Here is a 17,113-nt window from a genome sequence, read left to right on the forward strand (position 1 = left end):
AAAATAAGCTCTCCCAAAAGGTTTCCCCAGGGTAGAAATGTGCAAAACAAAAAAAAAAAAAAAACAACAACAAAACAAACAAACAAACAAAAAAAATGAAGAAACAAACAAAAACCCACAATACAAATGTTTCCATTTAATTAATATGCCATACAACATTTATTTCTAATTTGCTGTTATTACAAATCAGTAAGTTTTCTTCACTATTAGGTACACTATGGACAAACTAGTATTCTCTTTGATATGACTCTGAACACAACTACCTAATGCAGTATCATGAATGCCAACAAAACATGAATATTAATTATATCACATCTTTCCTACAATAACATGGGCCTATTTTTATCTTTTATGACTGACAGATGATGGGAAAAGTAGAACACAGTCATTATTTATAATGTTATCTTTTTTCTTTTTGGTTAAAGAACCATAATTGGCTTATTTTGAAATATTGATTAAATTTCACTGTTTCTACGAAATCCTTTCCTCATATATGCTTATTTTTTTATATGTGTTTAAGTATATCTTCTTATTTCACTGGAAATTTTTGAAAGAATTTTTATTTAAAAAACTTTTTTTCCTCCCAAATTGGAATGTCTACAAATTTTGCACTAACAATCTACTCAGGCTTATGGATTTTTATTTTGTGGGTGGATTGTGACAATGAAAATCAAACATCTAGAGAAAAAACAAAGAGAAAAGGCAGTTTTAGCTATTTGGTTCCGAGGCACCTGGAGGCCATTAAGTCAAGATGCATTGCAAAATCCTTAATTAGCTGAAATTTCTCGTTTTTCACAGTCCTTATTATATTTGTCGCTGATAATGATTCTTTTTACAATTTACAATAAGTATTTCTAGTAATCTGTTTACAGAAATAGACTATAGATTCAGAAGTACCCAGCCCTATATATTAAACCTGAAATACCCCCAAATAATAATATTAAGAACAGTAATATTATTAATAACAACATTCATTCACAAATAACTAACTGAAGCTGAAGTAGAAAATTTCTGAGACAAAAACAATAAATAGGTTCAAATTCATGGTGTTAAGGATATACATTGGAACCAATTTTTGCTCTGAGTTTTTTTTATGCTGGTCCCTAGTGGTGCTAGGTTTTAAGGAGCTCCATATCCATTGAAAGAGAAAAGTCCAGGCATGAGCAAAATGGAGATCAGACCAGAAATCTTGTTATAAATTGGGGCACTAAAACCTGCACGCAAAAAAATGTTCTTTCTCAGCCTTGGCTCAAGGTGGAATTAAAATGCAGAAAGATTGCTTCTTAAGATTTCCCAGACTACAAGCATTCACATGGGTTTAGGACCTGGATAGATTCTACTGAAAAAACTGCCAAAAAAACCCCAAGCCAAAAATTTAGTTTAAAGTGGTCCCAGGTGGAAATTTGAGTTCCTGGCAGAAACAGTCCAAAATCTTTTCTTTAGCAAAATACATTAAAATCAGACCTCAAAGGGTTTCCATAGATAAAGTTCCATGTTACATCAATTACAACGAAAAAAAATTACTTAAATAACAGAAAATCTTAGAAAACCAGGCAAGCAATCCACATATTACTATTTCCAGGAAAAGAATATAAAAAGTGTTAATATAATGAAAGAAATAAAAAAAGAAAAATGAGGCTGTGGAGAAATCAAAGATTATTAGGATGGGCTAGGCTTTGGATAAAATATCCAAAAGGAACTCTTAGAGATATAACGTTAATGGCAAGTAATAACTGAATTTAGAAACTCAATGAAATTTTCAAAGGCAGATGAGAAATGGTTGAGAAATTTGTTATCTTAAAAGATAAATCTAAAGAAATTAAGTAAAATGAAGCAAGAGGACAAAGGGAAGGCAGATGTGAAAGGGTGGTTAAAAGATAGTGAGAATCAGAAGGCTGCACATGTGCTTAATCAGGGTTCCAGGAAATAATGAGAATGGAGAAGAGGAAAGATTTTACTAGTTGGAATGACTGAACATTTTTCAAATTATGGAAAGACATGGAAGCTCAGATCTAAGTAGCTCAATAATTATATGCAGGATAAATAAAATATTAAAATCTAAATGATTAAATACCATTACAAACTGAAGAAACCCAGATACAATGAGAGGATCTTAATAGTTTGATCATGGTGGGGCAGCCCCAGTGGCTCGGCGGTTTAGCGCCACCTTCAACCCAGGGCGTGATCCTGGAGACCCAGGATCAAGTCCCGAGTCAGGCTCCCTGCATGCAGCCTGCTTCTCCCTCTGCCTGTGTCTCTGCCTCTCTCTGTGTCTCTCATGAATAAGTAAATAAATAAAATCTTTAAAAAAAATAGTTGATCATGAAAAAAACAGATTGCCTACAGAGCAAGTGTTGTCAATGTCAGATAACCAACTTAACAGCAACATGGATGTGAGATACAAGAATAGTATTTTCAATAACCGGGAGAAAACAACTCCTATATCTAGTGAGACTATCTTCAATAATGATGCAAATAATGATATTTTTGCACACATTGAAACTGAGATTTAATTATTACCTCAAGAGCTCATGAAAGAAAATTTTTAAAGATACACTTCATGAAGGAAAAATGATCCTAAAAAGGTAGTTTGAGATGCAAGAAAGAATACCATATAAAGAAAATTATAAATATGTGGTTTAAGTTAAACAAATACTGATTCTATAAATATAAAAAATGTGGAAAGAAAACCTAAGAATAATTATCCTGTAAAATTGGAAAAGAGATAATTAGAATTAAAGCATTATAAAGGGCCTTTTTACTTTTCAGTATGAAGGCAATATAACAATTTAAGATAATAGTTAATAATTAAAGGCAATTATTGAGAATAATTTAGTTACCATTTTAAGTATATATCCTGAAGTTTTTAGGATATCACTAAAAGAATAAAGTAGCGTGCCACTAGAATGGGAAGGGCCTCAAGATAAAAAGGTGGCAAAAAAACACATTAAAGAAAAGAGAAAAATGAAAAAGTGAACAAATAAAAAACAATAAATGATAGAATTGAATCCATTTACATCAGGTATAATAATCAATACGATTTGATTAAATTATGCATTAAAGGATTAAGGTGCTCAGCCTGAATTTTAAAAATCCAGCTATGTACCATTTATAAAATATATACCTAATCTATAAAGACAGAGCAAAGATATAAAGATAGTTCAAAATAAAAGAGTATAAGAAGACATATCATATAAATAACAAGCTTGATCCAATGGCCATAAATAACAGTGCATACCAAATATGGATATAAGTGTTCTTTTCAAGCACACGTGGAATATTTTAAAAATCAGTCAAATACTAGGCCATAAATAGAACTCAATAAATTTCAAACTATCTGACTAATAAAGACTGCACTCTCTGATCATACAACAAAATTTAGATATTAATGGCAAAAAAATCAATTAAAGCCCATACTTCTGTTTATTTATAATACTTCTAAAGACGAAATCAAAATAGAATCAGAAAATAGGTGGAACTGAATAACATTGAAGAGTTGTAAAAACCTGTTGGATATAGATGAAGAAGTGTTGAGAGAGAAATTATAGCCTTACATGCTTATTGTAAAAAGAGAAAAAGAAAGGTTACATATCCATAAACTAAGCATTTAAAAAATTCAAAAAAAGCAGAAGGAAACAAACATTAAATATAATACAAAATAATTAAAATAGAAAAATATACAACAGAAAAAAAATTTTAAAAGCTGTCTTTTGAAAAGACAAATGTCATTGAAAAAATGAGAACCTCTATTAATATTTTAAAAAGGAGACACAAATAAATGATCTTAGAAATAGAAAAGCACGCAATTTATGAGGAGTAGATATAAAAAATAAAGAAATGTTATAAACAACTTTATAGAGAGATATTTGAAAACAAATGAAATCAGCAAATTCCTAGAAAAATAAAACAACAAAAATGACTCAAATAGAAAATCTGAATGGTTCCAAAACTCTTAAATGTATCTAGTTGAAACATTCAAAGAACAGGTAATTCACAATGGAAAATATAATCTGGAGGCCAACCTCATACTGCATACAGAATTAATTCCAGATGGATATTATACTTTAATGAGAGAGTCAAAAGTTTCAAATTTTTAGAAGATACGCTTATGACCTAAGAGAAGCAAAGATTTCTTAGACAGGATATAATAAATAGTAAGCTTTAAAAAATTGACACACTTAACTATATTAAGAGCATGTATTCTTCTTCTTTTTTTTTTTTTTTATAGATTTTATTTATTCACGAGAGACACAGAGAGAAAGGTAGAGACACAGGCAGAGGGAGAAGCAGGCTCCCTGTGGGGAGCCCGATATGGGAATCAATCCTAGGACCCCGGGATTATGACTTGGGCCAAAGACAGACAGACAATGAACCACTGAGCCACCTAGGTGCCCCAAGAGCATGTTTATCAAAACTGTTAAAAATTAAGTTAAAAATTGAAGCCCCAAACTTAAACTTTGAGAAGGTATCTGTAAAATATGTAACAAATAGTTTTAAAAGTATCCTATAAACCATTTTTACAAAGACAAAAAAAGGTGGGTAAAAGACACAAGGTAGCACCTCCTAAAACAAATTGGAGACTGTGAATATATGAAATATATAAATATGGGAAAATGCCCATTAGTAATCAAGAAAGTATAAATTATATCTATAATAAAATATTCTTTCACAGCCACTAAATTGCAAAACTAAATTCAGAAGGTACTAAGTATTAGAAAGAATAAGAAGCACTGGGGACCCTTATATTTCTATCAGGTAAACTGGTACTACAGTGCTGGAATGACTATTTATATTAACTATTATATGCACAATTCCTGTGACCCAATAATTCTCTTCCTGGACCATGCTCCAAAACGAAGATTTGTGCACCTGGATTGTAATTGCATCAATTAAAGAAAACCAAAACCACAATGCTCTGTAAATAGTTATAATTTATGTGACTAATAAAGTTGAGAGATAAATTGTGGTGCATTCCAATTATGGGGCAATGAAAATAATTCACTATATACACATCATCATGGACAAGTCTTAAAAACATACTATTGAATCAGAAAATAGTTAATGCAATATGTTTCTATTAATATAAAGTAAAAAACCCAAGCAATCCAGATAATACATTTTATAGATAAATACACATGCAGTAAAACTATAAACATAACAACAAAAAAACTATATAAAGAAACTGGAGAATGGTGGTTATCAAAGAAAATGGGAAAGAGAAAGATGATGGGGGAAGAAGTTCCCAGAGAGTTCAAGGGAATTAGTAAATTCTGTATCTTAAGATGAAGGCAAGCCTGCAGGTGAGTGATTTTTAAATTTCTCTACAAAATGCTTATACACATATATTCTGCCCTGTATGAATAACATATTTCACATCAGAATACAAGAATAGAATTTCAAAAATAACTTTTTCATACCAGTATAAATGATCAGGAGTCATGCTTCAAGGTAGTCATTACTTTCTAAAGTAATGAGGTAAACTATAATTGCATACATATTTACAAAATCCACATAAATGATTTCCTTTTCCAAAAGAAAATTTAGAAATTTTCAAACAAAGGAGAAATACTGATTTAAAATGTGCAATGCCACCATTTCTATTCTTTGAGCAATGCTTTATTATCCATCAACAGAGATTATATTCATGAGAAAATTGGTCCAGATTAGTAGTTCTTCAACATCAGGGTATACCAGCCACATGGGGAACTCACTTAATGTTTATTCCCAAGACCTCTGCTCTCTGCTTTCACAACTCACTCCCAGAGTTGTAATTAAATAGGACTAGGGTGGTGCCAGGTATCTGAAATTTTGGCAAGTCCTCTTCTCACTCCTTGCATAGTCTGACTGAGATGGATAGAGACTCACAAAATGAATAATTACTTATATTTATTCTTCTTGCTGTTCTATAAAGTTGGAACAATGTAGGAAGGCTCCCTTTACTTCATGAAACAATACAGGAAAATTTCCATTACTTCATAAAACCAGTAAAGTTCCCTTTACTCTTTTTTTTAATTGTGGTGTTTGTTTGTTTGTTTGTTTGTTTGTTTTTAGAGAGGGAGAGCAGGGGAGGGGCAGACAGAGAGGGAGAGAGAAAATCTCAAAGCATGATCCATCCAAAGTAGGGCTCTATCTTACAACCCTGAGATCATGACGTGAGCTGAAATCAAGAGTCAGACACTTAATCAACCCAGCCACCCAGGCACCCCAAGCTCCCTTTACTCTTAAAAAATATTTAAAATTCGAAAATTACAAACATTTAATAAACTAGGAGTGGTTCTATTTTATTCATCTTATTAGAGAAACCCCAAACCCATCGAATTATGAAAATGAACAACTAGAACCACTCGAAAATAGAATTTCTGCTTGCTTTTAACATGTATACACTTTTCTCCATATTTACCACATCTAGCTAGTGAGAAAAACAAACCCAATTATCTAATTGATAAGTTACCAGAAAGACAAATGTCATTTCTCTCAGAACTTCTCCTTCCTAGCCCCCTGCAGGTGTTTTTTTCTGAGCCTGGTCCCAAAGCTTCAGGGCCTCACCTGAGATCATCCTGAGCCCTGCAAGGGACTAGGTGCAAATGCTGAAATAAATGGAGCTATTCTTTGTTATCAGCCTTGGTGACTGAAATCAATGCTCCTCTTCCTATTCCACCCTATTTCCTCAATTTCCACTTGTTTTCTGTTCCCTGAACTTTAACCCCTCCTTTATTTGTTAGTGTTTACCTGGTACCTGACCCACTCCTTTCCTTGACATTCTTTTCAACCTTGGGTTTTCCATTCACTACTCTGATCTCTGCTTCTTGCCCAACCATTAATATCTTGGCCCCTATGTACAGTCCTAGAGCACGCCTGTCTCTCTCCTCTTCCTTTTCTCACCCACTTTCAGCCTCTCTCTTCCCTCTCCTCCACCTCTTCTTCCTATATTTTACCTCCACTCTTCCTCCCTCCCTCCCTCTTTTCCTTTTACTTCTGCCCACCGTCCCACCCTTACTTCCCTCCCTCCTTCCTTCTTTTCATTTTATGTATAGAAAGAAAAGTAATAAAACCAGCTTATATTTATTAAGCACTGATTCTTCAGCAGAAACTCTTTAAAGTTCTTTATATGTATTAAATAATCTAATCAGCATAGTAATATCAGTTGAAAAGTATTATTACTTAAGTCAGGTCTCTGCAATACCTATTATTGAAGACTTAGAGGCAAGTAGCAGGGTTTCCATGTGAGACATATGTATTTACAATTTGTTTAACGAAAAACTAAATTTCTCTTTTAAACATTCTGCTTATACAGGAAATTTTGAGGAGAAACTCATTGTAAGTTGATGATTCCTAATCATTATCTAATGTCTCTGAACCACTCAGTTTTTCTAAGAAGGAAACACAATATACAACTACTTAAAGTATAAGACATAAGATATGGTACTTGACTGGAGAGCTGAATCTTATATAGAAAAAAAGATTGACCTCTCGTGCCTCATGCCAGATAATTCCCCCTTTCCCCACAGTAAGAATGGCAGGAGAATGCTGTATTATTACATAGGAAATAAACATTTAGAGGCTCTGTGGATACCAATCACAGGGAAATGAGGTCTAACTTCACAGTGCATTCACTGAACGATGTCCCCGAAAAGCATCATTTCTCAAAGCTACACAGCACCTAGCACAAGAGTGTGGTAACTTTGCCTTTTGTTCATTTCTTAGAACTGCAGATATGCAAGTAGATAACTCAGGATATTTAGCCAATTATCATACACACAATACACACATAGGCATACCTATATACATATGGCTGTGTAAACAGATGCATATGTCTATCTACATATGTGTGTTTATATATTTGTATGTGTTGTATACATATGCCAGTTGACATCCTGCTACATTACCCCTAAAATCTTCAATATGTATTTCCTTAAAAAAGGATATTCTTTTATCTAATCACAATATAATTTCAAAATCCGAGAACTGAACATCATACAACACTACTAATACAGTCAATAATCATATTTCATCAATTATCCCAGTACTTTCCTGTATGGCTGTATTTCCTAGTCCAACATCCAATTCAAGATTATTCACTGTATATAGCTTTCATATAACTTTAGATTCTTTTAATCTGGAATAATAATTCATCCTTTCTTTTAGTTTCTTGACCTTAGCATTTTTGAAGAGTACAAAAAAATCCTTTTGTGGAATATCTTTTAGTTTGGGTTTGTCTGATATTTTCATCATGATTAGATTCAGGTTATGTATTCTTGGCAAGAATACTGCGGTAAACCTTTTCATAATTATCAAAGAGAAAAGCCCAACTGCACCAATAAACATTTACAAACCTGCAATTAAAAAGCACAATTTGTACTCTTCTGTTTTTCTGGATGTTGAGGATGCTGAAATGTTTTAAAAAGAAAGTTACCATCATTACATTCTTAAAACTGAAATAGGAGAAGAAAAGAAATTGTCTAAAATAGTTACAAAGGATTGAAAGTCCTAAGTAAATAATAAAATTTTAATAGAATTAGGGATGAGGAAAGTATTTTTTCAAGCAGAAAGGATCTGAGATGAATTCATCGACAAACAGCTTTTCATAGTTGACCTTGAAGGATGGCTCGGATTTTAATTGAAAATATGGGAAGGGGTACTCCAGGTAAAGAAGGCAGCATAAAAACAATGGTACAGGCAGGAATGAGAGACTATGTGTTCAATGGGAGGTGGTGTAATTGCCCTCATGTACAGCATGTGCTTATACTAATGTTAACAACAGAGATGGCCTATGCTGGAGCTATACCCTTGGGGAGCTAAAAGCCACACAGAAAGGGTGGACTTCATTTGAAAGGCCATGTGACCTCACTGACCAGCAAACCAGAGCTCTTGTAGCAGTACCTGGCTCAAATTGGAGAAAAGAAAAACAAATGCCTCTGCATAGTTTGTTTCTGTTGTGTTGTTGCTGTTTTGTTTCTCCAAAAACTCCATTGTTAACATTGCTATTTTTTAAAGAATGTATGTATGTATGTATTTAGGAATTTGGGGATTAGAGAGTGAGTGGGAGCAGGGGGAGGGGCAGAGGGAGAGAATCTCCAGCAGACTCCCTGCTGAGTGCAGAGCCCCACATGGGGCTTGATCTCATGATCTTGAGATCATGATCTGAGCCGAGGTCAAGAGTTGGACACTTAACCCACTGAGCCACTCAGGCACCCCTAACATTGCTATTCTTAGTTTTAGGCTTCTTCTTTAGGTTTAATGAAGCTAAAAATAATAATCCCTTGTTTGGTAATATGATAAGAAAATTAAAATTTTCAAGTTCTTCGTGAAAGAGCAGCTTTCCCACCACTATTACATCTACCATTTGACAGTGAAGAAAGCAAGATAAATATGAAATATTGAAATATAAAATTGTTAGGCAGGAAACTAGGCATAACAGACAGGAGGATGGACCTTAGACATCCTGAGGGAGAGCCCCAATCTAGGACCACCCAGGCACCACCCCACTGCACCCCTCTAGCAGTCATTTTGCCACTACAGTATTCCTTCAGAGAAGAGTTAAGTTTGCAGCGCTTGTTACATTTGTGCAAGAAAGCAGCCCTTTGTCTTTTGCCTGTCTCCAGAATGGAAATAATGTTACGATTTCCTATCCCACACAGACATTTTGAATACCTCTTGGAAAAGGACATGCTGGGGATCCCTGGGTGGCGCAGCGGTTTGGCGCCTGCCTTTGGCCCAGGGCGCGATCCTGGAGACCCGGGATCGAGTCCCACGTCGGGCTCCTGGTGCATGGAGCCTGCTTCTCCCTCTGCCTGTGTCTCTGCCTCTCTCTCTCTCTCTCTCTCTCTCTCTCTCTCTGTGACTATCATAAATAAATAAAAATTAAAAAAAAAAGAAAAGGACATGCTTTGTTGGCTAATTATGATACAATCCAGGCCTGCCTCTTAAACGCTGTGATCCTAGGACCCACCCAAAAGAAAAAATTAATATAAGCTGACACCCCAGAGTTTCCCACCCTTGTCTCCCTTGACTGGCTCGCTCCTCCCTTGAAGTGCACTTTAATGAAAGTTTGCTCAGTTTTACTTTCGTTTTGTTGTCCTGTAATTCTTTACTGTGGCAGTGAAAAGAACCGAGGCTTCTTTCCTTTTCCATCTCACCCTTGGTAACAAAATAAATAGGAAACATGAATATTATCTTTTCATACACATACGAAAATATGATAAATGTTGGAGAGGGCTGACCCAACTGTTAGAACAAACCACAGTGCTTAAAAGAGTCCAAAGGCAAAAGATATCACAATAAAAAACAAAGAGCAGGGAGGAGAGAGACCAAATAAATGTGCCATGAACACAGAAACTGCTAATCATTTTTAAGGGTAAGATTTATAAATAATAAAGTGCACAATGGTAACACTCAAAAGTATTAGTTTATTTTATGCAAATCTGAGATTAGATAATTTTATTCTATATAAACAATGCTATATGAAACCTATGTATGTAGAAAGAACAGATGGAGAAAATGAAGTAAAGATCCAAAAATAAAAAAAAAAAAAGAAACAGAAGACTGAAAAAAGAAGAAATATGGTCAAAGTGGTTGTACCACACACAGAAACGTGGAAAATACAGATGGGTCTGTATTACTTTCAATTTGGGAATTAAGAAGATAGGAAATTTAACTTACTTAATTCCTTAAAAGGAAATAAAATATTCAGAATAACCATGAGTGTATCTTTTTTCATCTTTTTTTAATATTAAAAACTTCTCTGGAGCCTTGATTAATTATAAAATATCTTTCTTTTTCATTAAGTTTTACAAAAATCTCCTCTGGTTTTTCTTTCCTATGTGACTACATTAGAACATTTAATTATTTCCATGACTTTCTGGCATTTTTATTATTCTCCTTATCATGTTTCTGAATAATAAGTTTCCTTTTTCTTTTATAATTTCTCTATGGGATAGAGAGGAGGTAAGAAAAGGGACAATAAAAATTGAATTCCACACCTTTCACCCTATTTCACTTATTTTTTTTAAAACCAGACTTTATGTATTCAACACTAATAGCAGTATGAAACAAAATATTTTAGCAGATCACTTAAACTGTTTATTTTTTAAAAAAGATTTTATTTATTTATTCATGAGAGACACAGAGAGAGGGGCAGAGACACAGGCAGAGGGAGTAGCAGGCTCCATGCAAGGAACCCGACGTGGGACTCGATCTATCCCGGGTCTCCAAGATCACGCCCTGGGCTGAAGGCGGTGCTAAACCACCGAGCCACCAGGACTGCCCTTTAAACTGTTTATTAAAACAAATTTATTATTGCATAAACTACAGCATTTACACCAATTTTATCAAAGAACACAACCTACACATAAAAGTTCTTTTATACATGGTTTAAAAATCATTTATAGAACTAAATTATGGTTGCATGCTGTAGTTCAGACAAATATATGATCTTGAAATGTATTTTCCCACACAACTTTGTTGTATTTTCCATTTAGCAGGTGCATCTAAGTTACTCCAAGAAATCAGAGTCTAAAACTTGAATGGACTGAAGATGAGAGTTAAGTATCTCAAAGTAGTCCTATGTTATCCAGTGTAAGCTTTTCTCCTACCAAATATCAACAGAAATATAATTTGAAGATATAGCAGAACACCACTGCCATAGCCACCCAAGGGGACTCATCATAAAACAAAATAAGTAAAACAGCAAGAAGATATTGCTCAATATTTTTATATTACCTACCAGTGATACTGTAATTTAAGTGATCAAAACAAATTTGAGTCCTTCAAGGAAATAGAAATGATGAGTGAGGGCAATCATTCAAAATTTTGTCACCAATTTTTAATGTTCTTCTGTCTCAGGGGAGAAAAATTAGTATAAAATCACTTGTACTTTATGTACATTATTGTAATTTTTTCCATAATTCCCAACAGTGATATTTTCCTTTTTCATCCAAAAAAAGAAAAAACCCAAACGCTATAATATACTTGAAGAGTGCTAAAAACCCAGAGATCATAAGAAACTTTGAAGACTGCCAATTTGCAACTGTAGTGCAAATATTTTCCCCATTTTGTTTCTAGAAATCATTCCAAAACATAAAAAATGACAATTGTGCAAATGCCTTTTGTATTGAAAACAGGAAACAGTGAAATCTTAAGACCTCCAGATCAATGGAATGGCTCCAAAATCAGTGATGATTGAGCAAAAGGGTGTGCAGGAGGAAACAGAGAAAAGAAACCCTGAAGAAATAATACAGAAGCTGCAGATTTCAAAAAGAGCGAACAAACATACCTTCCTTAAGGTCAAGAGTCATGCCTTTTTATGTTGCAGACATATGCAGCAGTTTCAGGTAGAAGCATCTGTGGAAGCAGTACAGTTTCAGAAAGCAGAGAAAGTGAGGCTAAATAAGGAACTACACAGAAAAGATAGATTTGTAGAAAGCAGTCTCTATCTGTGGAAACAGAGAAGTAAAGTCTTTCATTGTGTGCAAGAGGAATGGAACAAAACCAACAACAAAATCCATTTTTGGATTTTGGCTATCACCTTTGGCTAGACCAAGACAAACTTGTTCAGTTTGGTGACACACAAAAAAAGCTGGACCAGCACTGGATCTATATGAAGACACTACAAGAGTTGGAGAAAAGGACAGGGGAGGAGGGGAGCAGAAAACCAATGACATACACACTAAAAAAACGTCACCCTGAAAGAAGCGGAAAATTGTGGCCAAATATTTCACCATGACTTTTTCAAATATAATGAGAACAACCACCTTTTTGAAGCAACTATATAATGCAAAAATGCAAGGTGTCAAGGCAAGATTAACGGTATAAGATTAGGAGACAAATTGTAAGCTTTCAGTGCTCAACCAAATGGCATAATGGAAGAAAGTAAAAGCACCATAAAAATCTCGGAGTGATTTCTATCAAAAGTGACACAGAAGAGTAACGTCGATATCAACAGTAAGAAATAAACCACCACAAGTAGGAGCATCAAGAGAGGACACAGTCATCTCATCAAGGAGCCACAGGTGACACATCCCAGTGAAGAGAGGGAACGTCAAAGAACCCAGAAATATGCTCAAGGAGAAAAGGCAACACTTAATATTTGACATGGCCAATAGAAAATCAGAACCTCACCTCTTCCCTGTAGAAGAGGGAGCTATTGCTAGAACACTGGTAATAAAAGGCTAAATGCAGGTTGAGAAAACCAGTAATGCAGCTAACAGAGCACCACTTCCACACCCAGGAAGAATTAGAATAGAACAGTGGGAGGGAGAAACTAACAATAGACAGCTTCAGAGTTTTGACTCTTACATGGAACTGCAATTAATTACTGTAGAGGAACCTTATGTTCTGTTCTTTAACATGTAGCTATGTGACTAAAACAAAAATTTTTTAAATTTACAACTAATAAAAATAACAGTATTCCCTACCATAGTAATAGATATCATACAATAATCAGCACAACAGAAGTTTTATCATTCTAAAGCAGACATTCAAAGCTTAGACTGCTACTGACTGGTAACAGTACTAGGGTAGATATTAACTCAAGCCTTCCTAGTTAAGTAAGAAACCAGCTTCTGAAAACTCTAGAATCAAACTGACATACAGTATACCATATTTTTTCTACCAAGTATGATATGAGCTTACAAGACTAGCCTAAGGAATATATTTACAAACCATTTTTTAGAACAACTAATAAGCCCTGATTGGAACATAGCTAAAACTTAAGAACCTTCATGCATTTGAGGAAAGTGCAACATACATACAACATAATGTTGGCTTTTATTTTTTTTTATCCTAACTTCGGATATTCATTGGTCCAAAAACACTTTGTCTTAATTATAGAAAAATATATAAAGAAGATTTGGCAACACTACCTCTGAATACGATACTCTCGATTACAGCGATGTAATCTTGGGGCTCCTGCTCAGTAGATATCTCCCATCTGCCTCCAGCGATATTTAATAATTTGTAGAGCTGATCTGAACTCTTCACTCCACACAGCAGAGTAACCACACTTTCTGGTGAATGAAGTACCTTTTCCAGAAATTGACATTTCTTTGGAGTTAGGTTTTTAAGCAGGCCATTTGATAATATCAAAAGTTTACATTTATAACAGTTTAAACTCAGCAATTCCAAATCCCAAAAAGAGTAATTCTCCAAGTGATATAATAGGATTGCTTCTCTTTTCACAACATGTAAAAAAACTTCCTTCAAGTACAGAGCCCATTCCTCAGCATCTTCTTCATATATCATTATGATATCTTTTGCATTTTCTGGAAAAACAGAAAACAATGAATTAATTTTCTTATGTTTGAAGTGCTAATAGCAAATTATATTATTAATCTCAAAAAGTGTATGTATTCTCTAAAGAATATATTATTTTTATTATACCAGAGACCAATAATATAATTCATGTTATCCCCATTATGAAATAATACAGGATTAAAGTAATCCTTAAGGTCAACACAGTTCATGCTTTGTGTGAGTCTACGCTGTACTCATTGAACCAGAGTGAACCAAGATGCTCAACCCAAAGAACAGAGAAGTTTCATGATAGAATAAAAATAATATTTTGTAGGATTACAGGAGCTAGGCTACCAGGCATGGCTGTGCCAGTAACCACAAAATTTACCTAGATCATAATATTTAACCCCTTTACGCTATTGTTTCTCCTTCTACTAAATGAAGGTAAAAGTAAATACATAAGCTCTACCTAAGGAATCAGATTATTCTGTAAAGACATGAGAGAATTTTCATAAAAAAAACTTTCAAATCTTTTTTCCAGGTAAAGATAGTGCACAAAAACAAGTGACAGAATTTTTATGCCCAGAATACTAACAAAATAAAAATTTTAAAAAAGAAAAATTCAATAGCAGAAACCAGATAAAAAGGGTACTATCTTATGTCATCATGCTGATGAAATAATTCAAAGGTTCTGATAGGACAGCACTAATCCCAGACATCTCTCTGACCCCACAACCAATTCTGATAAAGAAACTTCAGTCATCACCATAACCACCAGGGTGCTTATGAATCTCTTTCCCATCTGGAAACTGATCAGGGGGTGTCTGCAGGAGTAGGAAGGACTGTCAGGACTCTCCACAAGCCAGGACTCAGGCTGAGTCAGGAAAACCAGGCAAATCCCACAGGAACTCAAGTGGGCAAGAGGAGAGGGGCCTTGCAGACAACATTTAACAGGTCTCAGAGGCCACAACCCAGGACCTCCAACCGAGGACACTTTGCATTTCCTCTCCTTTTCTTTCAGGTCATAAAAAATTGAATGGAATACAAATTTTGTCACTCAAATTGTAGCTTTAAGGGAAAAATTAAAAGCAAAAAAGATAGGGAGGGGAATTTAACGAATAATTTATCAACACTATATTAAGCAAACAGAAAGCCTAAGTCGAGCTAAGAGAAACACAAGCAAGATGAAAAGATTAGCAATACAAATTTGTTGTTGTGAGAAGATATTATGCAAATAATATTAACAGTAATAATATGATCATAAAAATAAAACACAGCATGCAAAAACTAGTAGAAATAATAAGCAGAGAAGAAAAAAAAACCCATAAAAGTCATCTATAGTATAAAAAGACCAGATATTAAATAAAATCAGAGTTCAAAGAAATTGATTTAACTTTTTTAAAAATATCATTTAAAAGTATATACGAGATAGGGAGACAAGTTGAGCCAAACAGTACCATTACCCTGATAATATATAAATTAGAAAAGCAATAACTAGGTTAAACATAGATAATATTTTAATTTCTGGACTAAAAGAAAAACTCAATATTTTCATAGTAAATGCAGAAAAAGAGAACAAAGTCCTAGCAATTGGTAAAAATATGAATGTCTGGCTAAAAGACTAAAAAAAGGAAAAGACTCAATATGAAGACAACCTAAAAGCTAAAGTAGAACAAAAGACATAGTAAAATATTTTAAAATGTAATTTTAGAAGTCCTTAAAATATGAAATAAAAAGAAACCAGTTCCATGTATCAGTGGAGCACGATCATGTTCTAAGAAAAATTGTTAAGGGAAAACCCATTTTGGTTAAATTGCGTTTGGTTTAGTGATTATTATAAAATGTCTCTCCACCTACTCAGGAAGGCAGAGCAAGTCACCCAGGAGGAGAAAAATATTAAGTTAGCCATAGATTTCTTCAGAGCAATTTCAAACCCAGATTATAATGAATTATAAGAAAGTTCTTACAAAAATAATTTTTATAGTGTATTCATATTGTAGTATATTATACAGCAGTGAAAATGAATCACTAAGTACAACATGGATAAATCCAAAGACATAATATGAGGTGAAAGAAAAAAAAAGTATATTTCATGATTGTATTTATACGAAGTTCAAAAACAGAAAAAAGAAAAAAGATCCATGCTAATGCAGATAGTATCTGGGCATAGGATTAAATGAAAGCAGGGATGGGAGAACCTGCCAGGATTCTGGAAATGTTCTTATCTTGGTCGGAATGGCTGTCACATAAAGTATACACAGATAAAAATTTATTTATCTGTGTACCTTAGATTGTGTGTGTAAATTATTCTGCAATAAAAAGTAAAGTATCAAAGGAAAGAAGAAAGATGCTTTCTCTTTCAACTTTTTGATTCCTAAACAATACCTACCACAATTTATTGAACAGGTTTTCAATAGATTTTTAAAATTTATTTATGTGTGTAGGATGAAAATGACATCTGGCAGAAAGCATATGGGAAATCATACACAAGTTGTGTATGAGTCATCAAGGTAGTTCTGTTATTCCCTGTGTAGCAACTCACCCAGCCTGGATGCTAAATAAATACATGTTGAACAAATACAAACATGGTGCCGTAATTCAGTATTTTTATGTTTGAGGAACAGTAGAGAAAGTTTTCCTTCTATTATTATATACAGCCAGAGTAAGCTACTTTATAGTTATAAAATAAGGACAGTAAAGAAAAAAATAATAATTAAATTACCAGGTGCTTCAAGTAAACTAGGACTCTACATGTTTTACATAGATCATTTTACTTTATTCTCAAAATTACCCTATGTAATAGGTTCAAATATTAATGTCATTATACAGACGGGAAACTGAAGTGGTACGGGAATTAGGATTCCAATGCAGGCAGTCTGATCCT

At 33.9% G+C, this 17,113-nt stretch overlaps 1 protein-coding gene across 3 annotated transcripts in view; it reads right to left on the minus strand.

The window, feature by feature from the left end:
* BANK1 (B cell scaffold protein with ankyrin repeats 1) overlaps positions 1 to 17,113 on the minus strand; it is a 306,079-nt gene that overhangs the window by 236,768 nt on the left and 52,198 nt on the right. For all 3 annotated transcript variants that reach the window (XM_055342479.1, XM_055342480.1, XM_055342481.1), the window contains one exon: positions 13,860 to 14,258. In XM_055342479.1, coding sequence (XP_055198454.1) covers positions 13,860 to 14,258 — 399 coding nt within the window. The remainder of the gene's footprint in view (positions 1 to 13,859; positions 14,259 to 17,113) is intronic.

This window comes from Nyctereutes procyonoides, unplaced genomic scaffold (assembly GCF_905146905.1).
Source record: "Nyctereutes procyonoides isolate TBG_1078 unplaced genomic scaffold, NYPRO_anot_genome, whole genome shotgun sequence".
In the NCBI taxonomy this organism is placed as follows: domain Eukaryota; kingdom Metazoa; phylum Chordata; class Mammalia; order Carnivora; family Canidae; genus Nyctereutes; species Nyctereutes procyonoides.